The following is a 25,678-nucleotide window of genomic DNA, read 5'->3' as shown; positions in this document are numbered from 1 at the left end:
CCAAGGTCCTAACCACTACACCAACCACTATACTTATTCTCTAATTCTTTTTAACTGCAGATCCTGGGGATTGAATCTTCGCATGCAAACAAATGTTCTACCACTGAGCCACTGCCCTTCCCTCAAGGGAGTGGGCTGCATAACTCATATTTGCACAGCTTCCCACAGTAAATCTAGGCCATTCACAGTTCTATCAGAGCTCTCTCAGCCTCACCTACCTCACAGGTGTCTGTTGTAGGAAGAGGAAGGGAAGGCAATTGTAAGCCACTTTGGGACTCCTTCAGATAGTAAAGAGTGGAGTACAAAACCCGCCAGCTTATCATCATCTTCTCTTTCTGTGCTTCTCTAAAGAGGGCCATAATGCTGATTATATGGATCAAATGGGGCACACCAGCTGCAGACTGTACCCCTTTGCCCAGGGACAGGGTCCTGGGCAGATTCATTCTTCTCACTCTTTGAGGAAGTAGATTTTTCCTCCCATTGCTATTAGAGTGAAGGTCTGATTTTCTGGTGTTGTTTTGGAAACAAGTAGAGCAAGCCACGAGCCTTCTACCTGAGTGGAGGGCTATCTAATACTGGAAGGCCAGTCATTGGTCACCCAGAGAAGGCCACCCAATTAAATTGAATAGCCCTGGAGGCATGATCCAACCATCCTTGGATGACTCCCCCCCCCCGAAGTAGAATGCCAGACATAGAAATCATAAGGACTGATTAAAAGTATTAGTGGCAGACCAAGGAGGGATATGTGGATGATGTAGCATATAGTTCGATCGTCAGTTCCACAGAGAAGTGCTTTAAGGATTAGATATACCACTTTTATATTATAATCTACAAGTCCCACCAACACCATGCAACTTAAGAGGTCTATTCACATTTAAAGCACTATGGGTTGTGATTCTTAAATCAGGAAAGACTCAGCAGAAGAGAACTTCACATCGATATGATTTTGATGAGCCAGGGGAGATAGACTAGCAAGAAAGGAAGAAAAAAAAAGTACAGGGTTGTGTGGCAGCAAAGGATATAGAAATTGTCCCAGCACCCTCTTCTCTTCCCAGGTCCACTCTAGCCATCCACTATTTTAGTTGGGATGTCTTGGCAATAACTGACACGCTTGCTTCATTAGACCTTGAAAAGCATTTCCGGTGGGTCAGGCAAAAAAAGGTACTCCCTTTGATCCTTCTCCAACTTTCTGTGGTAGTTGCTAGGAGCAAGGACAAAACAAATGTCAAAGAATGCAACTATTGGCATATTTTAGTTGCATAAATTTACAATCTATTTGAATAATATGCAAGTTGGACAGCTTAGGTCTCAAGATGTGGGATAGGATAATCAAACAGTGCTCGGCCCCTGACCTTCCATCCCCTGGCCCTTCCCACATATCAGAAATGTTTGAAATAACAGTTGGCAACCCTACGGAAATACAATCTGCAGTCCATGGAAGGGCTACAGCTGGCTTGAAGTCGAATATTAACCAGTTATATGCACAAAGTATTCGCCAGAAGTACTACTGATGTCAGTGAACACTCAAGAGTCATCCAAACAGAAATCTACATGTATATTTTAGCAAACTCTTTTCTGGCACATGCCATGAAAATTTGCACAATGAAGAGAGCAGAGGTAGAAGTAGCTGGAAGAAAATGAGTGCTGACATGTCCTTTTAAAGAAACAGCCAGACCTGCTGAGCGGTGTATAAAAACAAACTTTTAAAACCAAAAGGACAGTATGTTTAATATTACTCACAACCTAGAATAAACTTGCTTTTTAAAGGAAAATCCAGTGTGGGTCTCTTCAAAACAATCGCAGTGGAGCAGAGAAGGCAGCAGGTTTGTAGGGCTTTGAAGCCAGGCCCTATCAGTTGGTATGAGATAGACACAAAGATAAGAGCCCATGGGAGCTGGAGACCTAAACCCAGATTAGCTCAAAGAGAAATCTGTGCAAAGTGATAGGCCCCAGATAGGGGAGAAATACCTTTCTCTCCTTAGTATTGTTTTCAAGCTCCCCCAACTACAACTGCTTTAAGCCTAAACGAACCACATTTCCTGGGGCACTTTTCCTATCCCGAACTGGTGTTGATTTGTGGAAATGGTACAGTGTAAATAGTTTATGAATAAAACCCACAGATTAAAAACAGGAGCTTCAAAGGCTCTCCAGGAAGCTGCAGCAAACAGATAGGACAGGGATTTATGTCAGCAAACAAAACTGGACTAGCACAAACCAGATGAAGACCTAGCCATCTGCATTGTCAAAGTCTACTTTGCGATCCTCAGTAGTGGAAAGAAAGATTTACAGGTCAGTATAAGGATTTCCAAGAACAAAGAAGAAGTTGAGGCACATTTATCTTTTCCAATATCTGTGTACACATAAACTAGCATCTATTAGATCTATGACATGGTCTTTATATGCAGAGCTAAAGATTTGATTGCTGCGATGGAGCTAAAATGCCTACTTTGAGCTTAGAGAAGCTTAATCCAAGTCTACCGGCAATACATCATCCTAGGTAAAATCAGATTCCCATCACCCTTGCTATTAACAGCAGCAACAACAATCTGGCTTCTCTTCTGTACCCAACTTGTATCCTTAGTAAGTATGCATCCATTAAGATCTGGGACAGCTAGGACTGGAACAAAAGGTATGACAACAATTGGCAAACACAGCATTCGGTGCCTCAGATGACAAACCAACACAATATGTTGCTACATTAGCATTGCTGGTCCCTACCCCCAGCCATTGTTGAGGGATGGAAGGGCAGGGTTGCCAGATCCAGCTTGGGACGTTCTTGGTGATTTTGAGGCAGAGCCTGGGGAGGACAGGAATCTCAGTGCAATACAATGCCATAGAGTCCCCCCTCCAAAGCATCCATTTTCTCCTGGGAAACTGATGTCTGTAGTCTGGAGATGAGCTGTAATTCCAGGGGATCCCCAGGTCCCACCTGGAAGCTGGCTTCTTTATGCTACCCCCAGGGACAATCACAGAAGCTACAGACAAGGCCCATCAAGTGACACCTCATCGAATCACCCTTATAGGGTTCACTGAGGACCATGCTGATCACTCATAAGAGAGGAAACATCTACAAAGGGATGTATCTTTGTACCACAGGAATTGCAAGAGCTCGGATGTAATATCTAGAAATCCTGCTTTGGCTACTCCTTTCTCAGAGCATTCAGCTGAAGAACTCTATCCTATTCATTCAGATAACTTCACCTCAGCTCCCCCCCCCTTAAAATGCTGTTGTCAGGATGGTACCTGAAAGGCTCTCCAGTGCAAATGCAAACCTGGAACTAAACAAGAACCTGCTAGTTCTACCAGACCTATCCTGTGGCTGATTGGTATCATCCCACCCAGAATGTTGCCTCCCTATCTGGGGATTATATTAAATGCAGGAAGCAAATGGCAGGTCTGTGTCAGTCCACATCTTTCTAGCCCTGAAGCAAAGGCAAAGCTAACAGTTCGACAGACCAATTCTATGGCATGTTTCTTGTTGTTGTCAACCATTCAGTTGATTCTAACTCTCAGCTGCCACCACGACACCCGATCTCATACAGTTTCCCTCAGCCATGCAATGTTCTGGCTAGTGTCCATTTTGATCACGTCCAACCACCACTCCCTCTGTCAGCCTGGTTTCCTTTTTCTACTGACCAATCCTAGCATAACGGCTTGAGTTGGATCGCATTATATGGACGAAGTCAGTGAGACGGAGTTTCATGGTTTTGCCTACTGGTGATATATCAGACTTTATGTGCAGCAGTATTTCCTTGTTTGTGACTTTTGCTGTCCATGGAACCACAGAAGCCTTCTCCAACACCAGAGTTCAAATGAATTTATTCTTCGCTTTACCTATTTTTTCATCGTCCAACTTTCACAGCCATAAGTGGCTATTGGAAATATGATAGATCTAGCGAATCTACATTTGGTAGTCCTTGCTATTGCATGTTCGGTCCAAATCCATCATTGCTGAGTGACCCAGAGCAATTTGTCGTTTTATTTCCATACTGCAGTCACCACTCACACCAATTTGTGATCCAAGAAAAATGAATTTTTGAATGCATTCAATCTCTTCACCATCAATTGTTATTGTGGCATGTCTGGTTTTTGTTTTTGTTTTTTTTTGCTGTGGCCATTATTTTTGTCTTTTTACGGTTTAAGAAAAAGCCAGATTTCTTACTTCAGTGACCTTTATAATCAGCTGTTCTAGGCTTTCCTTAGTTTCTGACATGAGGGTAACGTCATCAGAAGACCTAAGAGTATTTCTATTCCTTTCTCCAATCTTAATTCTTTGATTCTTTGACTTCAATCTCTCATAATGATCTCAGCATTACCCCCAGCATTACACTCCTTTCTCTATTTTGAACCAGTCAGTGTCACCAAATGGTGCCCGTGCAATGCTATCTTGGTTTGCATAGAGCGACTGCATCAGTTGAATCAGATGCACTGGCACCCCCAAATTTTGCAGGGATTCCCACAATTTGATGTGATCCACACAATCAAAAGCTTTCTTCTAGTCAATAAAGCAGATGTAGACAGCTTCTGATATTCTTGTGACCTGCTATGTTATCATGAGTGTCACGTCCCCATCAAAAGCCAGCTTGAATATCTGGTAATTCTCTCTCAATGATTGTTGCTATGTGTTGTTGTATGATTTTGAACAGGATCTTACTAGCATGAGAAGTGAAGGCTATTGTATACTAACTGGAACAGGTTTTTTGGTAGTGAGATAAACACAGATCATTTCCACTCCTGTGGCCAGTTTTTAGTTTCCCAGATTTTCTGGCACAAAGCTGTAATGGTTTTGATTGGTAGTTTTCAGCAGATCCACAGGTATGATATCAATGCCTTGTGAGCTTGCCGAAACCATAATTTAAACCAAAGAAACTTTAAGATAATCGTGAAAGCATGTGGCCAGCATCAGGTGAGATATCTAAAGGCAGAGAAGAGCTCGGCAGGATATCTGTTGGTCATGAGGAAGGACATCAATGTCTTATGTCACTCACTGGCCTTTCCCATTGTGAGAAGGACCGGAAGGACTTATGCAAACTAACTCAATATATGCAATTTAGCATAAAATTTTAGGTCATAAAATCCAGGTTTATTGTACCAGCCTGGTACAGTTGTTAAGAGCAGTGGCCTCTAATCTGGAGAACTGGAATGGATTCCCTACTCCCCACATGCAGCCAGTAGAGTGACCACCTGGTGTTTGAGAGGAAAGGAAAGTGATTGTGAGCCACTTTGAAATTCAAGAGGACTCCTGGGTGACTTTTGGCCAGTCAGTTCTCTCAGAGCTTTCTCAGCTCCACCTACCTTATGGGTGCCTGTTATGGGGAAAGGAAGGGAAGGTGATTGCAAGTCATTTTGAGACCTCCTCCAGGTGGTAAGAAAACCAGGGTAAAAACCGCAGCTCTTCTTCTGCACCATACCCATTGGAGGAAGATATTTGTTTCATGCTTCCAAGTCAAAATATGCCCCTTCCCAAGGGATTTATAATCCAATAAATTTAGAAGGTAAAAGTTACATGGTAACAGAAGATTCCAATTTATTTGGGGTAAAACAGGCTATCATAATTATTCCAGTGGATTTTAAAATGTAGTTAACATCCTGACCTTGAGGAATGCGTGGCTAAGCTGCAGCCCACTCATGGCAACCCCATCCAGAAAACAAATGAAAAGCGACACCCTCAACCATAAATCCCACACTCAGTTTTAAAACCTCAGAAGACAATAGTGGGCAGACCCCTGGGATAAAAGCATGACCTTCAGGGCCTGCATAGAAACAGGAAAGACCATGCAAGCTTCCTAGCGGAACTAGCCAGTGTAAGAACAAGACATAAAGGACGACCATTATCCAGGTAGTGGCTAGAGATTTCCTGGGATTATCACTGATCTCTAGATGATAGATATCTGTTCACCTAGAAAAAAATGGCTGCTCTATGGCATTATACCCCCACTGAATTCCCTTCCCTCCCCAAACCCTGATCTCTCCAGTCTCCACACACAAAATCTCCAAATTTCCCAACCCAGAGTTGGCAGCCCTAATGAAATAGGGAGAATTTGGGGGCAGCCATTTTACTTTTTAACTTAGTTTACCTTACAGGGCTAGTAGGATAAAGTGAGGGCAAAGAAAATGTCTGCCATACTCAGCTTCCTAGAGGAAAAACAGGAGAGTCAAAAGGCTACCATCAACCATCAACTACATCATGGATAACATAGTTCAGATGGTGGGTGAAGAACAAAAAGATGAGCTGTTTTTTTTTTTTTTGTATCCTGCTTTTTATTACCTGAAGGTAATCGCCATTCCCTTCCTTCTCCTCACAACAGACACCCAGAGAGCTCTGAGAGAACTGCTCAGAGAGAACTGTGATTGGGCCAGGGTCAGCCAGTGGACTGCATGTGAAGGAGGAGTGTGGAATCAAGCTCCAGATTAGAGGTCACTGCTTTTCACCACCACACCAAGCTGGCTGGAAGAGAAATAGTGCCAATGCTGGAAGAGAAAAAGAATAGCTTCAAAGCCAAGAGTTCACAAATCTGCTCTGCAGCTACTCCTCCCTCCTCTGTGGATTACTCAGGTCTCTCAGAGCTCAACCACAATCCAGAGGTGGGACCTTCTCCTTCTTCCCTGCATCTTCAGTGCCTGCAGGAACATTCAAGGCTTTCTCTGAAACCCTGCAAAGAATAACTAACTGAAGCACATGGACCACTATTGGGCCTTTCCAAGCAACCTTGTAAGTGACAACTCTTGGAGGTGTCTTGGAAGAGATTTTACCAGCTTTGACATCCCTGCCCTGGCTGCTGGTTTCCAACTCCAATTGCTTGTCATTCACAGGCTTATGCATACATTCACAGACACACACACTTGAAGAACTGTATCTTCTTGCATGTTTCATCTCCGTCCAGGATAGCCCATCCTGATGCCAAAAGCTGAACTTTCTCAGTTCCTGCTCCCCTTTTTTAAAGAGCTTCTTGACAAAGCTAAAAAAGCTCACACCTTGCTATGTGCTTGTGTATGTGTGCCTGTGTGTGCTGGATATCTGGCTGGATCTCTCTCTCGACAGATCCTGTTTTTTTGAAGTTGACCCTAAAGACTCTATGTCATTTTGCTCCCACAACAGAATTGCCATTGCAGACATTTCTAAAAGTAGTAATTTAAAATTTGTCCCCAAAAGTTATTCAATGCTATCATTCCTGAAACAAGCTCTTTCTCCTGCACTGACCTATTATTGGAAATCCACAGCCTGCTTTCTCTTTGCTCCATATATCCAGTTGCAAAGTATCCCTTAGAGACAGACGGCAAATCCCACACAGTCCCTTTGTCATAGCAACTTGGAAAATGGATGTGGGCTGCACTAGGATTACATCTTGGAGATGCTGTGTCATATGTCATGCAATCTGTTACATACAGCACAGAAATCTCTATGGCAGTGACAGCTGTATAATAAGTAATTGGAGACTTTCCCCTGTATTGCCATATGGTGCTGAGGGAGGGGGGAAGGAGCACTGGAATTTATAAGGTACTCCCTATTGGGCACTTCCCAGCTCATTCAAGAACAGGACAAGAATATTTTTCCAGCCCAGCCCAGCCCAGCCCTTCCATTTCCGCCCATTGCCAAACACTGCTGCAGAATCAGGTGCGGCATTAAGGTCACAGCTTGTGGCTGTGCTTCCTATTAACACAGCTTTTCCTTTGCTGGAGAGAGAGGGAGAGGTTTGTAGGCCCTGACAAGCACAGCACCGGAAACCTGCGGGTGGATCGGTGAATAACCTTGCAGGGCTCTTCCCTGGAAGGACACCGAGTACTTAAGAAGTGCTGTGACTGAGGTTTCGATCCTGCAGGTCTACTAGGGATCACCACAGCATTGCGGGCAGCAGAGCAGCAGCATACTCAGAGTATACTCAGGATAGCTCCTCGATCCTGGTGCTCAAACAGAGGCCACAGAGAAGCTATCTGTAAAGGATTGTCCCTGGCTAAGAAGGGAAGGTTTTCACCAGCCCCAGGGTGCTTCTGCTTCATTTATATGGACAATGGTACTTATGCAAACAAACTTACACAATCAGGCCCCAGGCCATTAAGGCAAGATGACCAGATTGTCCCACTTTTGGAGGGACATCTGGGGGCACCTGGCAAATTGTACTTATGTTGAAATTAAATATATATATATATATATATATATATATATATATATATATATATATATATATATATATATATATATATATATATATATATATATATATTACAATATTATTTTTGCGTTCTATGCCTTCTATGCAAATTTTTGTTGCTCTATATAGACTAAATTTTTAATCAAGACCTCCCCCCCCCCCCCGGTCAATGGTGTCCCGCTTTACCAATGTTAAAATCTGGTCACCTTACATTAAGGTGAGGAACACAGCACTCCAGGGCCTAGAAATGTATGTATTATTGGCACCCTGTCAGTCACCTCCATTACTTTGGGGCTTTATGTGGGCAGTTATTGACTAATACATGTGCAAATACCATTCAGTAAATATGCTTGCTTGCTTGCCTGAAGGTACTATTACATCCACTTATATGTCCTGGGCTTTATTTGCAGCCATCAGAAGCTGAACAGAAATTCTGCCTCCATGGGAGAGTCCTTCAGAGTATGCATTCAGTCTGGAAGTTGAAGTCTCAACAGCAATATGGGGAAAGAAGACACCTAGGCTTAGCTTCAGTTCCTGGGTTCACTCCAGCTGTAATACTGATGAAACAAGTCACTGTACGTTTGAGTCTTGGCAACGGGAAACACTTCACTATTCTCTAAAAGCAATACCCTAACTGCCTTAATCTCGCACCCAGTTGTATGAATCTTGACATCAGAGTCTGATTAGCATCTACACTTATTTCCTCATTTCATTTCTTTTCAATCAAGATGGGTAGTTGTGTTTGTCAGTAGCAGAAGAGGAGAGCAAGAGTCCAATAGCACCTTAAAGACTACCAAAATTTGTGGCAGCTTTTGTGAGTCGCTGCTCACTTCTTCAGAAATGCTTCCCTAGGGATGCTAGCCTCCAGGTTGGTGTAGTGGTTAGGAGTGTGGACTTCTAATCTGGCATGCTGGGTTCGATTCTGCTCTCCCCCACATGCAGCCAGCTGGGTGATCTTGGGCTCGCCACAGCACTGATAAAACTGTTCTGACCGAGCAGTAATATCAGGGTTCTCTCAGCCTCACCCACCTCACAGGGTGACTGTTGTGGGGAGAGGGAAGGGAAGGCGACTGTAAGCCACTTTGAGACTCCTTCAGGTAGAGAAAAGCTGCATATAAGAACCAACTCTTCTTCTCCACATGGTACCTGGGGATCCCCTGGAATTACAGTTTATATCCAGACTGCAGAGATGAGTTTCCCTTGAGAAAATGGATGCACTATGGTATTGTACCCCACTGAAATCCCTGTCCTCCCTTGGCTCCATCTCCAGATCTCCAGGGACTTCCCAGCCTGGGTCTGGCAACCCTAGCTTCACGCAGTGGACACAACAAAAAGCTTATATGGGCAAAACATGGCTCAGAATAACTTATGTGGTTAGGTGCGAAGTCATGTCTGACCCATCGCGATCCCATAGACAATGATTCCCCAGGCCTTCCTGTCCTCTACCATTCCCCGGAGTCCATTTAAGTTTGCACCTACTGCTTCAGTTACTCCATCCAGTCACCTCATTCTCTGTCGTCCCCTTCTTCTTTTGCCCTCAATCGCTCCCAGCGAGTCCTTCCTTCTCATGAGGTGGCCAAAGTATTTGAGTTTCATCTTCAGGATCTGGCCTTCTAAGGAGCAGTCAGGGCTGATCTCCTCTAGGACTGACCGGTTTGTTCGTCTTGCAGTCCAAGAGACTCGCAAGAGTCTTCTCCAGCACCAGAGTTCAAAAGCCTCAATTCTTTGACGCTCGGCCTTCCTTATGGTCCAACTTTCACAGCCATACATTGCAACTGGGAATAGGCTCTGGGACGGGGGGGGGGGAGGTGTGGGCGCTGGCGGCTCACATCCCGCCCCAAGGCACGACTCCATGGCGCCCCTGGGAGACGGAGAGCCGGACAGCTGCTCCCCCGAACTCACGAGCCCCTGCTAGTGCCCGCTGTATTGGGACTACAGCGGGCTTGATTACTAGTCTATATATATATATAAATTGCTTGATAAGAGTATAAGGAATCAACCACTGAAGAAAAATTGTGAAAACGGAGTATATCTAGAAACCGTTTTGGTTGGTCATTAAAAAATTATTGATATATAAAATTTATTGTACCAATTGCCTTGGAAAGGTTCTGTTTTTCTCTGTTTGTGTTTTGAACCTTTCTTCCTTTCTCGTATTGTAGGCTCTAGGCACTGTGGCATCTGAGAGCAAAGAGGCTAGAGTCCATGGATGGAGGGCGGGAGCTGCAGGGGCAGGGCCAATCAGGGTGAAGCTGGCTGCACCCTGATTGTTCCTATTCTAACTTGGACAGCCGGACATGTCCCACCCCATAGGCTGTTTTATAAATATATAGAAGAACAACAATGGATAAGGATAATGTTGAACAGATAATGTTTTAGAATTTGGAAGTGGGGGTTGATGAAATAGATTGGAATTAGCAGGCAAGTGAAGGGCTTGAAGAGAGTGTCAAGAGTTAAGGCAGAGCACATCCAAAATAATGGAAGGAAGCAAACAATCTGATTAACCTAGTTATCTGTTTAAACACTCACCTATTATTATTTATTATAACATTATCATATATTATGGTGTGAATGTAGGATAGCTAGGAGATTCTAGGGCTGTCTGGCAGCTGGACAAAGGATGTTCAGAGGTGTTTTGCCATTGCCTTCCTCTACATTATGACCCCTCATATTCCCTAGAGGAACCACCACCCAAGACCTTGGAGGTCTCCCATCCAAATATCAGCCAGCATCAGCCCTGCTTAGCTTCTGAATCTGACGGCTTGCCTGGGCTATCCAGACAGCCATTTCCCCCCACAATACTCCTGCTAGCTCCTTGATTCACATCTCCAAGCCCCCAAAGAGTTGACAAACATGGACCTAAGGGATTCTGTCCCCTTTTCTTCTTTGCAGTGTGTCAGAAAGAGCCACTTATTCCCTTTCCCTTGCAGTGGCTCAGTTTGCAGGGGGGAAAGAATTGCAGCAATTTGGGAGAGATTCTTCTGCTGTTCTCTGTAACAGCTGGGGGTGATTGGGTCCTCCTTCCCTCCCTCTTTCACAACACACCCTTCAATTTGGCTACATTTTAGAAGAGGGTGGAATTCCCACAGTGAAGTTTAGGCAGCAAATCAAGAATGATTCAGGATTGGGTGGGAGCCCAGTGCAATGTCACCCTTTTTCTGTGGCAAAACAGGGCCACACTTATGCTGGGAGGCTGCATACAGTGATCACAACAAGAGAAGTAACTTATTTATTAATTTCATTAATTTTATCTGTTGAGTTTCTAGGCCACCCCTCACCAAACAGTCTCGGGGGGGCTAAAATAATTCAACAGTTTTTTAAAAAACATACAATAAATAACCTAACTAAATTTTTTAAAATTTCATCAATTAAAAATAATTCAAGAAAAGCTTGTCCTATCCCACCCGGGAGCATATAGGTGATATTCTAGTGTCAACCAGGCAAAGAATTGCAGGAGTAGTTAGGCATTGGGGGGGGAGGGGGGTGTTCAGATGGTTAAAGTGCAGCCCTTGGCTTCAATCATATGCTTAGTGGAAGAGGGTCATTTCGCAGGCCCTTCAGAACTTTGGGAGTTCCATAAGGGCCTGGGTCTCTGGGCCTGGGTTCCTATAGGCAGCTCCTTCCACCAGGCTTTGGTCAAGGCCAAGTGCATCTCTCTGGGGCTGGGAATCACAGCAAGTTAGACTTTGCTAAGCAGAGTGCTCTTTGGGGGGTGTATTTGGAAAGGCCGTCCCTCAGATACAGAGGTCCCAGTCTGCATAAGGCTTTGCAGATTCCCCCAGTGCCCTTTGGGTATACACACAGAGAGACACACACATACATGACTGCAACTAGAAAAGGAAACCTTTATGTAACATGCTTTTAAATAATAAGCTGTACACACAAACTCTAATGCTTAGGTCCTGACAGGAAGCAGGATGTTGTTGGAAGATCCATGATGCAGCAACTTTGTTGAAGGTAATCATGTCTGGCTGTGGTCACTGGCTGGATGTAAGGCTCCATGGGTGCCCCCATTTATGCCCCTTGATAGAAGAAAAGGCAGGAGCCAAGTCACGGGTCCCTGATGTGTTGCCTGTGGGTGCCATGGTGCCAAGATCTTTCCTAGTGCCCATCAAGAATTTATGAGAAGTGGATAGAGTTTTTGCCCAGCAGGACTTCTGACTAGAGAGCTGATTCTTCACTGTCTAATTGGAAGTAAGCTGTGTATATGCAAGAAAATGCTTTTAAACAATACATTCATTTTAAAAGGATCCTGTTAAACAGAGCTTCTACCTGAATTATTGAAGAATTACTGTAACCGTTATGTATAACATTCCCCCTGACATTTTGTACTGTGACTGCCATTTTGTGGCTTCACCTACCACCTGCTGTCAGAATACCAAAGGTGCCCACAGCCTGAAAAAGTTTGGGGACTCATGATCTAGAGTAAAGGTGGTGGGAGGGGGGAGGAAGTAGTGAATACACTTATCCTTGAAACCTGTTCATCTCTTTCACCTGCATGCACAGAATGAATGCACTTATGTGGTCAATAGGTGGAAATCGATACACATGATAGCTACCAGATTTCAGAAACTTCAGGATATTTCAAAAGTGTCAGACTGCTTTGAGAAATTAGGGGAGTTGCCTAAAATTGCAAAGCTTACAAGTTTAAGGAATAATGGATCTATAAATTCCAAGTACTCTGGAGCTATTATATCGACTGTTTAGACAGTCAATAAGTGTACTAGTGGAATATCAAGGCACAATCTAATATAATATTTTATTTTATTTTATTTTCTATTCTTTTTATATTAATTCTAATAAATACTGGCTAACCAGCACTTTAAAAAAAATACAGAACTGGTCACCAAAGCTATTCTGAATCTGTGGGCTTTACCTCTTTGCATCCTTCTGAAGTGAACAAGTAGCAGGTGGCTTTTGGGGGCTGCAAAACCATAAACTGCTCAAGGGCAAAAAAAAAGTGTGAAATTTATGTAGGGACAAGACGATATGCACTGAAGAGTAAAGAAGAGCTAAGGGGATTCAAAGGAGAAGCAAAGTGCTGCTAGAAAGACTGGCAAGCAAGACCATTCCACACATGTTAGTTTATGCACTTTCAATGCACTTTAGAAGTAGGTTTCCCTGTTCTGTACAGTAAAACCCAGTTGCAAAAGCACAATGAAAGGGCATTATCCAACACATGTGGAATGGGCCCAGTGCATGCAAGATAGTGAAGTTTAGTCAGCTTAATGAAAGAATTTCAGGTGTAATTCTTGCCTATACTTTAAAATGTAGCTCATTCTGTCGTATTGACTCACTACAGAACTATGTAACTAGACACAGAGGCATGCTATGATTTTTTGGGTGCGTAGAGGAGAGCTCCAATTCAAGGGGATCCCATCTGCTTCAAGCTTGAATGCTGAACAACAGTTTTTGTGAGTTTGTAGGAAACAGGGTAAGGAATCATTCTGTTTCACTCCTGCAAATATCTGCATAGTTGTCAGACAGGATGGAACATCATGGGCAGAGAGAAGACATATAATGGATGTTAAATGGTTTGCATTTTCAGATTAGATTAGATGTCTTGACTCAAAAGCCTCAGGGTGTAAGACCAGCTGAGCAGGCAATACAGAGCTAAGATGGCCACATTACAGTTAATGTAATACAAGTCAAGCATGTTTCTAGTTCTGCAGCCACTGTTAATTGGTAATTTGAGGTAGTGTATGTGCATTTACAGAAGGTGTATGGGGAATAATGTAATTGCAGGGAAGCAGCATGACTTCCTTCCTACCTACTCCAAAGGTCAAAACCCTGTAGTTGGGAGAAGAGCTGCACTTTCCATTTGCTAGTAGCCCTTTTCAAACAGAAAGAGAGACACCCCAGAAGAGCAGAAGGGTTTCACAGTAGCCCAGAGCAGTTCATTCCAGCAGCAATTTCTTATAAACTTTCCCCCCTAGAATCATAGAATCATAGAGTTGGAAGGGGCCATACAGGCCATCTAGTCCAACCCCCTGCTCAACGCAGGACTAGCCTTCAGCATCCTAAAGCATCCAAGAAAAGTGTGTATCCAACCTTTGCTTGAAGACTGCCAGTGAGGGGGAGCTCACCACCTCCTTAGGCAGCCTATTCCACTGCTGAACTACTCTGACTGTGAAAAACTTTTTCCTGATATCTAGCCTATATCGTTGTACTTGAAGTTTAAACCCATAACTGCGTGTCCTCTCCTCTGCAGCCAGCAGAAACAGCATCCTGCCCTCCTCCAAGTGACAACCTTTCAAATACTTAAAGAGGGCTATCATGTCCCCTCTCAACCTCCTTTTCTCCAGGCTGAACATTCCCAAGTCCCTCAACCTATCTTCATAGGGCTTGGTCCCTTGGCCCCAGATCATCTTCGTCGCTCTCCTCTGTACCCTTTCAATTTTATCGATGTCCTTCTTGAAGTGAGGCCTCCAGAACTGCACACAGTACTCCAGGTGTGGTCTGACCAGTGCCGTATACAATGGGACTATGACATCTTGTGATTTTGATGTGATGCCTCTGTTGATACAGCCCAAAATGGCATTTGCCTTTTTTACCGCTGCATCACACTGCCTGCTCATGTTTAGTTTACAATCCACAAGTACCCCAAGGTCTCGTTCACACACAGTGCTACCTAGAAGCGTATCCCCCATACAGTAGGCATGCTTTTCATTTTTCTGACCCAGATGCAGAACTTTACACTTATCTTTATTAAATTGCATCTTGTTCTCATTTGCCCATTTTTCCATTGTGTTCAGATCTCGTTGAACTCTGTCTCTATCTTCCGGAGTATTTGCCAGTATTTGCCTAAATGTGCTATGGTTACCACAGAAAATGCCTAAATAGTACATTTCCAAGCGCAGGCTGTTCTACTGCATTTGAACAAGATGGCTTGTCCACTGCTGTACCATTCTAGGTGCTGGCCCATGATTTCCAATTTGGTCTCCTGTGATGTCAAACTTATTGCTCTTATTTCCAATTTTCTATTTAAGCACACAGCAAGCAGGTTTAGGATTTAAGAAGAGGAAAGGAAAACAGAATTGAATCCAGCACTGCTGATGTGGCTGAACCTATGCTCCTGTTGCATCACTGGTTCCTGTAACTTATACCTACCTGCTAATTGAGTATGGTATCATCCCATTCCTCTGGAATTTTCTTGGTAGATTACCAACTTCCCAGAGAACCTCAGGGCTTTTCTGCACATGATAAATATAGTGATACACTTGCCCAACCTCCTGCATCCGGCCAGCAAATTGCTCGCTATATCCACCATTTTAATGCATAAAGTGGATTCACCAAACTAAAAGTACTTTCCCCCAGTGGACAACCAACAGGCCACCAGCAAAAGAAAGGTATGGAGGTACTACATCCACCTCCAATGTCCCACCCTTGCACCTGCCTCCCTCTTCCTTCTTCCGAGGGATGGGAAGTGCTTTTTAAAAATGGAGAACAGCCTGGAGCAATGAATAGGCAGACCCGTGCCTTGGCTGAGATTGTCTGTGCCTCTATGAAGATTCAGATAGGCATTTAAACAAGTCTATTTAATTTTTTTAAAGCATTGATTGCCAGAAGTTCATCTATCAATCAGCCATGCCAGGAGAGGATTGGCTGGCCACAGTGATTGACACTGATAAACAGGCTGAAGCGCAACAAGACTAAAGCAGGAAAAGAGGACAGAAACATGCGAGACAGCTCGAGAAGTGTGGAGTGCTGGTGCATTGCAATTATTTATCATGCTTTGCAATATAGAATACAGAGGGTTTAATATAGGCTTCACACTACAATGCTCAATGTGCGGAAAAGCCCTTAGTAATGTTGCCGCCCCTTACAATACAAAGCATATCTGTGGTCATATATGCTTTTTTCTTGAAAGAGTTTTATGACAGTCCTTTTCAACCTTTTGACCATGGGGGAACCCCTGAAATAATCACCCCCAGCATTAACAGGCAGGCTTGAGGAAAATCCAAGGGGGGTGGGGAGAGACAGGAGGCGGTTTAAAGTGGTAGTAGACATACAGGCTCCATCCCCTCCCAGGTGCAGAAACCATGAGAGAACTCACTCACACTCAGGAGGGGAGGAAGAGAAGCAATGGAGGCAGCTGGTGCCCTAACTTATGACTGATTCCATTAAGACAGGGAAAGGCTGCAGACCCCCTCTGGCTGCTCCTGCAGATCGCTGACTGGGAATCTCTGGTTTATGACAAAGCCATATAGAACTCTTCTCCAAAATTTGGTCCTGACATTTCCATATAGAATCACAGAAACATAAAGTTAGAAGGGACCTCCAGGGTCATCTAATCCAATCCCCTGCACTATGCAAGAACTCATAACTACCTGCCCACCCACTCACAATCTGCCTGTTCATAAAAACAGAATTTCTGTCAGATGAATATCTAGCCCCTTCTTAAAAACTTCCAAAGAAAAATAACTCACTTCCTGAGGAAGCCTGTTCCACTGAGGAACCGCTTTAACTGTCAGGAACTTCTTCCGGATGTTTAGCTGAAAATTCTTTTGAATTAATTTCAACCCTCTGGGGCAACAGAAAACAACTCTGCTCCATCTTCTACATGGCAGCCCTTCAAGTATTTGAAGATGGTTATCATATCACCTCTTAGTTGTTTTTTCTCCAGGCTAAACAGACCAAGCTCCTTCAACCATTCCTCATACGACTTGATCTCCAAACCATCTTTGTAGCCCTCCTCTGGATATGCTCCAGGTTTTCTACATTTTTCTTCAGTTGTGATGCCCAAAACTGAACGCCGTATTCCAAGTGAGGTCTAACCAGAGCAAAGTGAGAGAAGTGATCAATGCAAATGTGTATGTCTGCTATTCCCACTTTAGTAAACATTTTATGAAAATGTATTTAATTGCTGATTAGTAAGCATCTACATGCTTTCCTGAAGACTGGTTTGATATGGATTATATAGATTTGTGGAACACAATTGAGTCATACACACACTTTAGCTACAGTCTGTCCATAGTTCATTCTTAGGTCAGACAGAGTGCATTTTAAGTTCATTAATGGCTGCTGTAACACCACGTGTATAAAGTTTTTTCTTTATCTCTGAAAGTAACCTTGAATTTGTCCAAAGTGGAATGTAGCAGCTATGTGCAACAAGACAGGAGATTTATAGCACCTGAATGTAGTATCTCTCTCTCTATAAAAAAGTATATGAAATAAGATATATTTGTCGGTGATAGGTTAGACTGGGAGCCCTCCGCGTAACCTGACTGGTTAGAGGGACAGATAGGGAGTGAGCTTCGGGATACATCATGATGACGTATCAAGGTCTTAAAAATGAGCTGCACTGATGTAGACTTCAGAGAATGCACCAAATGGCTTTCTCTCCATGCTTGCAAACATGTATTCTAAATAAATCCTCTTGCTGCTTAGCTGTCTTTGTTGTGGTCTTGTAAATTTTACACTGCATGGTCCATAACAGGTTAATGATATTTCAGAAGTAAATGTATTTGCTCAATAACCATTCCAATGGCAACCCAATGATCAAAATACCCAGTCTACCTATAGAGGTTTTCCCTCTCATCTGTGCTTATGAACAGACAGCAAAAACATTTCCTTTCAGGACAGGTGCAAGAATGAATATTTCAAAGTCAGCTAAGTTGGGAGATATGAGTGCTGATTAAACCCCTGGTCAGCCTTTGAATACTTACTGTCTTACAAATGGGGGGGCACCGTAAAGGGGGGGAAGTATCCCTTCAGGAAGCATCCCTTCAGGAAGCATCACTCATCCTTCCAGATCAGGCTTTTGCAATCAGGATTTTGTGAAACCCTGGGGGTTCTTGATGGCCCTGTGATCATACAGTCATGTCAACTCCACTCCCCTCCCAAAATGGCCAGTGATGGGCCTGTAGGGGGTGGGAAGAGGAGGGGCCCTGTGTGGACATGAACACAGCAACTCTCCACAACTGTATTCTGTATGATCACACAACTTCTGGGGTTTCTCAAAGCCTGAAGAATGTTTCAGGGGTTTCCCAACAGTAAAAAGGTTGAGAAAGACTCTTCCAGATGGAAGGGAAAAAAGAATTCTTGACCTATCCAAGCTTTGCAATGCAAAGAGGTTTTAGTATAGTTTTAACTGTATAGTTTCAAAGACCTTTTGTGAAGCAGAAGAGGAAAGGGACGGATCATTTTCTCCCCCCCCCCCCCTTCCATGAATCTTGATGTCCGTCAACCTTGGTACTCCCTTTCCTGTCTACAGATACTTCTCCTGGTCAAAGAAGACTTCCAATTCCACCATAAGCCAGTGGTGTACAAGTGTGCAAAGGAGTTATTTATAGCCACAAATCAAGAAAGAAACTCAATGAGGCTCCTTTAGCTGCCTAGACTGTTGCTGGAATGTATACACTGTATACAGTAGAGATATACATAGCATTTCCAGACATGAACAGTTAAGATTTCACTACATATATATCAACGTTCCACTTAGCTATGGGATAGGAGGGAAGGGAACGATAACCGGAGACAAGTTTTTGTACAAACTCTAAAAAGGGGTCTATTATAACTCAGAAGGGTCTCAGAAGTTTGAAGTTTCACTAAACCATTGAATATTTAAGAAAAGTCCATGGTGTTACACTGACTTTGGACAGCAAATGTGCCTTTTACTGCCAGAAAAACAATGCTCAAAAATGTTAGTATTTGCAAGTAAGATTCAAGTTTGTAGCCATGTTGGTTTGAAACAGTAGAACAAATTTTGAGTCCAGTGACAACTTTAAGACCAATGTATATTCAAGGTACAAGCTTTCATGTGCATGCACACTTCCTCAGAGACAATGTTATTTGCAAGTAAGTTTAAAGGTTTCCCACCAATAAGAAATTTCAGCTGCAAGTAGTCAGGCAGCTTCCTCATGTGTCTGTTCTATGACCATCACCTAACACAACAACACATGGCAAAACACCAAGTCATGCATGTAATCAATTGATCATGGGCTGGTGGACGCCATACACAGGACTCTTCAAACAAGATTCCCAGACTTCTAAAATATTCCCTAGGAATGCCCCCTCCCCTCATACACATTGGAGCAAAGGTGGCAAAGAGCCCAATCTTGCCTAATATTCGCTGTTATGCTTAATTCAAAATGCTACAACAACGTCTTAGGTTTAACTAATCCTATGTACAATTACTTGGGAGTAAATCTTATTGACATTCCAAGATTTACTTCCAAGTGGCAGACATGCATAGGACTGAGATGGGATATATTCCGATGGAGGTATAGCTCAGATGTAAGCTTCCCCTCAGGGGCATTTGCTATGGAGAGCCAAGGCAACACCTGCTGGAAACCATTCCTACAACGGGCCTGTTCTCATCTTGATGGGGCCAGTACTGGTGAAGAAATAATCAGCCCTGAGAGGGATCCAAGAAGGTTCTGATGCCATCTGGCAACCACGGGTGTCTAACTCCCCAACGCCCCTTTTACACAAAGACCCATTAAAAACAATGCGATTTCCCAACCATTCTGGGCTCATCTAACATCTCGCCTATTAAAAAGGAGGCGGAAGATGGCAGGCAAAGTGGCTGATCCCACGCGCTTCTCAATGGATGCGCACCGAGGATTACGCGGCCACGTTATCCATTTCTTTCCTAATCAACATTCCATTTGGCCACCCACGTTTGGCGTTTGAGAAACACCGCTTTAAAGGAACCATTATGGTGGGATTATTTTCGTTCAAGCGATCTATTCCCCCCCCCCATCCCCATGTCCCAGCATGTAATGGTACATCCTCACGCGGAACGTGCGGCGAATGCGAGGACACGTGGGCGTGGCACAAGCCCTTTTTCTGATCACACCAATATGATCTAACGCTCAGCACCGAGCGCCAGAGCAGCAGCTAACGCCCGCTCCAGCCATGTTAACATAGGGCATAATCCTGCGCGGCTACGGCTCGCCGCTTCCATCTGATGCTGCGGACTGGAATCGAGTCCGCGAAAGGTTGCGCTCATAAAGCGGCTCGTCTTCCAGGCGCTCGGCTTCTGTCGTCGTCTGGCTACGGCGCGCAATAGGTCGAGCGGTTTGGGGAAGGGTTCAGATAAGAGCCGCGATGACAGCAACAGCAGTGCAGTAAAGAGAAACTCTCTCTTTTTTGTCCCTCTCCTCCCCCCCCCCCCCCGAAGTTTCTCTTTCTCCCCAAGCACGAGCCAAGTCCTTCCTGCGCTGCACTTTCTCTGCTTTGCAAAAGCCAGAGCAAAGCGGTAGGTATGCCGATGAGAAACGCCACCCACCCCACCCCGGCATTTCTCCAACACGGCATCCTTCTTTGCTGTCAGGCACGTTGCTTGAGCCGGGGCAAAGCCGCCGCTCAACCGGCAGCCGTGTGCGCCTAGCCCCCGGTGCTTCGCTTACCACTGAGTCTCTCCATGGTCCCGGTCATGACTGGGGAAGACGACGCGGCGGGCGGCAGACGCGCCTCTCCCTGGTCCCGCGGCGCTCTCCACTCACCCGCGCCCTGCCTTACGCGTGAGATGCCCCCCGCTCCTCCGGCGCTCAAACGGCAGCCTTTAAACCGGCTACCGCAGCTCGCCTAGACCCTCCCTGCTGTTTCCTCCGCGCGCAAGACCGGGTCTTAGCGCCCTTCCGTCCGGACCTCCCCTCCTCTCCTCTCCTCTCGCAGAGCTGAGACAACCTCCGCTGGGACAGGCTAGCCGCTCGCCCCGCCCTTCCGGATCAGGTGCGGCTCTCAGTACACAATGACGGGACATACTAAAACCAGAGCCAGCTACTGCCCGTAGACAATGGATAACTGCCCACAGAGAATGCATACCTGCCCATAGGAAACAAGGCAAAGCCAACCTACCCATAGGGACTAAGGGACAGTACGCCTGCCTATAGGGAAGAATGGGAAGCACACTTGCCCATAGGAAACAAGGCAAAGCCAACCTACCCATAGGGACTAAGGGACAGTACACCTGCCCATAGGGAAGAATGGGAAGCACGCTTGCCCATAGGAAACAAGGCAAAGCAAACCTACTCACAGGGAATAATAGGAAACACACCTGCCCATAGGGAATAATGGGAAGCACGCCTACCCTTAGGAAACAAGGCAAAGCATGCTTGCCAATAGGAAATAATGGGAATAATAATTGTATACAGCACTGGTCAGTCCACACCTGGAGTACTGTGTGCAGTTCTGGAGGCCTCACTTCAAGAAGGACGTGGATAAAATTGAAAGGGTACAGAGGAGAGCGACGAGGATGATCTGGGGCCAAGGAACTATGAAGATAGGTTGAGGGACTTGGGAATGTTCAGCCTGGAGAAAAGGAGGTTGAGAGGGTACATGATAGCCCTCTTTAAGTATTTGAAAGGTTGTCACTTGGAGGAGGGCAGGATGCTGTTTCCGTTGGCTGCAGAGGAAAGGACACGCAGTAATGGGTTTAAACTACAAGTACAACGATATAGGCTAGATATCAGGAAAAAGTTTTCCACAGTCAGAGTAGTTCAGCCTAAGGAGGTGGTGAGCTCCCCCTCACTGGCAGTCTTCAAGCAAAGGTTGGATACACACTTTTCTTGGATGCTTTAGGATGCTTTGGGCTGATCCTGCGTTGAGCAGGGGGTTGGACTAGATGGCCTGTTTGGCCCCTTCCAACTCTATGATTGTATGATTCTAATTCAAAAGAAATTCAATCTAAACATCCGGAAGAAGTTCCTGACAGAGTGGTTTATCAGTGGAACAGGCTTCCTTGGGAGGTGGTGGGTTCTCCATCTTTGGAAATTTTTAAACAGAGGCTAGATAGCCATCTGACGGAGAGGCTGATTCTGTGAAGCCAAAGGGGTGGCAGGTTACAGTAGATGAGTGATTGGGATGTGAGTGTCCTGCATAGTGCAGGGGGTTGGACTAGATGACCCATGAGGTCCCTTCCAACAGTCTATTATTCTATGATTCTATTAAAGCACACCTGCCCATAAGGAATAATGGGAAGCACGCCTGCCCTTAGGAAATAAGGCAAAGCCCACCTGCCCATAGGGAATAATGGGAAACACGCCTACCCATAATGAAATAAGACAAAGCACACCTGCCCATAAGGAATAATGGAAAGCACGCGTGCTCTTAAGCCTGATCTGGAATTTGACCAGGAGCCAGCACAGCTTTTGGAGGATGGGCTGGATGTGGGACATCTGAGGTGTTGTTGTGAGGACCCTGCTGGCTGCGTTCTGGACCAGTTGGAGTTTCTGGATCAAGCATAAGGGCAGGCCAGCGTACAGCGAGTTGCAGAAGTCCAGTCTAGAGGTTACCATCACATGGATCACTGTGGCTAGGTGTTCCGGAGCCAAGTATGGTGCTAGTATGGTGTCTTGGCGAAGGTGATAAAATGCGAGCTGCTCTACCATCATGATCTGAGCCTCCATTGAGAGGGAGGCATCAAGATTCACCCCCAGGTTCCTCGTGGAGTGGGCCACTGATAGCCTCACTCCATCCAGGTTAGGTAGGTGCGCTTCTTCGCTTGAACCTTTCCTGACTAGCCGCAAGTCCTCACTCTTTGAAGGGTTGAGCCTCAGACAACTCTGCTTGAGCCACCCCGTCACTGCTTCCAGGCACCTCGCTAATGTTTCTGGGGGAGAGTCACGGGGGCCATCCATCAGGAGGAAGAGTTGGGTGTCACCGGCATATTGATGGCAACCCAGCCCAAACCTCTGCACTAGTTGAACAAGAGGGCACATAAAGATATGGAATAAGATTGGAGAAAGAACGGGAGAGAGAATCGTGATCCTTGCTGATAACTTTCCCACCACAATAGCTAATACAGTAAGGGAACCCAAGACCCCTTGATCATCTTTGGAGGTGTGTTTTGAAAACTTCTGGTGCCTCAAGCAAACTGAGATGGATAGGTTGCTAACATCAGTGAGGCCAACCACTTGCCGCCTTGCCCCTGTCCCTCATAGCTTTTGGAAGCATGCAGTTGGAGAACCTCTCCAGGTGATACTAAACTTGTCTTTTATGTTGGGGACTTTCTCAGATGGTTTAGGAGGCAGCAGTTAAGCCTTTGCTGAAGAAACCATCCCTGGATCTGTGGGGTCCTGCCAGTTATTACCCCCAACGTGCAACATGTGTTTTTGGGAAATGTGGTTGAACTGGTAGCCATGGATCAGTTGCTAGCATACTTAGAGGACGCTTTGGTCTTGGATCCATTCCAGGACAACATTTGGCCCAGGCACAGGATGGAAATGGGCTTGGTTGCTTTCATGGACAATCAACAACAACAGCTAGATGAAGGTGGGCTGGCACTGCTTGTATTGCTTGATCTTACAGCAGAGTTTGATACTGTAAATCAGCCTTTCTCATCCTTTTTACCATTGAGAATCCCCTGAAACATTCTTTAGGTTTTGAGAAACTCCAGAAGTGGCACGTTCATGCAGAACATAATTGGGAAGCATAGCTGTGTACATGCCCACCCAGGAACCCTCCCCTTCCCACCCCCCTCCAGGCCCATTATTGGACATTTGGGGAGGGGGGGGGAGTGGGTTGACATGATGATATATGGTCATATCACCTGATAAATGTTTAACGAATTAAAATATATGAACATTAATTAACTCCCACTCATTCCAGAAAGCCTTCCTGAGCCCTCAAAAAACCTCAGGGTTTCACATACCCCTGGTTGAGAGAAAGTCTGCTGTAGATCACGAGCTTCTTGTTTGCTGCCTCATTGATGCTGGGATATGGGGGACAGCCTTGAAATGGCTTTCAACGCAGTTGGAGACAGAGGGAAGCTATTGAGGAGGAACAATCTTGCCACTTTAGTCTCTGGTATGGGTGTGATTCTCTCAGTATTCTTTAACATCTCTATGCACCCTGTAGCCCAGCTGGTTTGGGGATACAGGCTTGGGTGCCATCAATATGCAGATGACACCCAGGTCTGTTTGTTGATTAGTGGCCTGTTTCCTGAAGTTGTACCCTTCGAAGACAGAGGTCTTCTGGCTTGGAAGGAAAGGGCCTGATGAAGAATTCTGCCCCCCCCCCCCAGTTTGGACAGGGTGCGGCTAACTAGTGTACAGACTGTCAGGAATCTAGGAGTTACCATAGATTCCTCCAGGTCACAAAAGTAACTCTGCTGAAATATTTCCATAATGGCCAAGTAAAACTACTATCTGGCCCAAGAACAAATGGCCACCATGATCTATGATGTGATGGTCAACTCTAGACTAGACTTCTGTAACTTGCTCTAGGCTGTTAACCTTATCCCTGATCGGGAAACTGCAATTGGTGCAAATTACGTCAGCCCAGGTTCTGAGTAGGATCCCTTGCTTGGAGGGTTCATATCCAACCTGTCCTCTGGCAACTGCACTTTTTACCAATTGTATCCTGGGTCAAGTTTAAAGTGCTGTTTTTAACCTTAAAGGCTATACACAGCCCAGGCCCTGCATACCTATGGAACTGCCTGAATATGTCCCTAGAAGGGCCTTGCACTCAACCAGTACCAAAAGGCCAGTGGTTCTCAAACCCACAACAAATTCGACTGGCCTCAATCACAGCCAGGGACTCTTCAGCCTTGGCTCCAGCTGGGTGTCATCTGCCTGGTGGAATGAGCTCCTGGGTGGATGAGTTCCGTGGAGACTGCAAAAAAGAGTTCTTCCACCAGGCCTATGTTTGAGTCCAATAAAACATCGAAGCATCAACATTAAATTGGCCTCCCTCCAGTATCACACCCCTATACTGGGTTCAGCATTCTACACCCATGGGCAGAATTTTGAGAATTGTTTTTAGAATTATTTAACCTGTATTTTAATTTATTGTATTAATATATTAATGTATTAATTTTAATGTATTGTGGGACTTATGAGTGTGCTCAAGCACAGAAGATGGTCCATAAATTTAAATAAATAAAAACTTGAGGGACCATATTAAAATATCAGTACATTTCAATAAGGGGATATAACCAAATCCATAATAGTACACAGCAAATTTGCCATGATACTTCTCCAAAAGACCCACTAGCTCCTAAAGAAAACTATGTCTGTTGGGAGAAGGAATACTGGAGGATCACAGAATAATGGGAGAGAGATTTTCAAAGAGTTACTTTTGTTAATTTCTCCAAAAGATGTCTCACAGTTTTTCAGTCAAATGTGGTCCATATATTCTTTGAAGGGCAAGTATGGACTAAATCATTCTTTCAGAAAGTTTACATTATTCTCTATGGGCAGGCATGCTTTCCATTATTCCCCATGGGCAGGCGTGCTTGCCTTGTTTCATGTTGTAGATGCAATGAATTCCCCCACTCCTCCCACAAAGTCATCGCTAGAGGATATCTCCAGGGGGATTACATGTGAATGGCGAGCTGGGCAGGTGCCCTGGCACCTTCAGGCCTCCATCCTGAACAAGCATGTGATCCCTCCCCCCAACTCCTGATGAAGCCTGTTCCACTGAAAAACCGCTCTGTCAGGAACACCTTCCAGATATTTAGAAGGAATTTCTTTTGAATTAATTACAGCCCATTGGTTCTGGTCCGTTCCTCTAGGGCAAGGGAGAAGAACTCTGTTCCATCCTCTAAATCAATAGTCCCCAACCTTTTTATCACTGGGGAC

General features: G+C 44.9%; 1 protein-coding gene across 2 annotated transcripts in view; it reads right to left on the bottom strand.

Annotated features, from left to right (window-relative positions):
* The window catches only part of AFAP1L1 (actin filament associated protein 1 like 1), an 87,649-nt gene extending 66,896 nt beyond the window's left edge, over positions 1-20,753 (bottom strand). Inside the window, exon 1 of one of the 2 annotated variants that reach the window (XM_077327080.1) lies at positions 20,504-20,753. In XM_077327080.1, the coding sequence (XP_077183195.1) occupies positions 20,504-20,531 (28 nt within the window). In that variant the 5' untranslated portion in view covers positions 20,532-20,753. Of the gene's footprint in view, positions 1-1,039; positions 1,086-20,503 lie in introns of those variants that run through there. The other variant, XM_077327079.1, reaches the window with a different exon arrangement.
* Between the last annotated feature and the right edge of the window lie 4,925 nt (positions 20,754-25,678).

The sequence above is a fragment of the Paroedura picta genome, chromosome 3, assembly GCF_049243985.1.
Source record: "Paroedura picta isolate Pp20150507F chromosome 3, Ppicta_v3.0, whole genome shotgun sequence".
Classification (NCBI taxonomy): Eukaryota; Metazoa; Chordata; class Lepidosauria; order Squamata; family Gekkonidae; genus Paroedura; species Paroedura picta.
The sequence above is the reverse complement of the archived record's forward strand: the minus strand, read 5'-3'. Positions and strand labels throughout refer to the sequence as shown.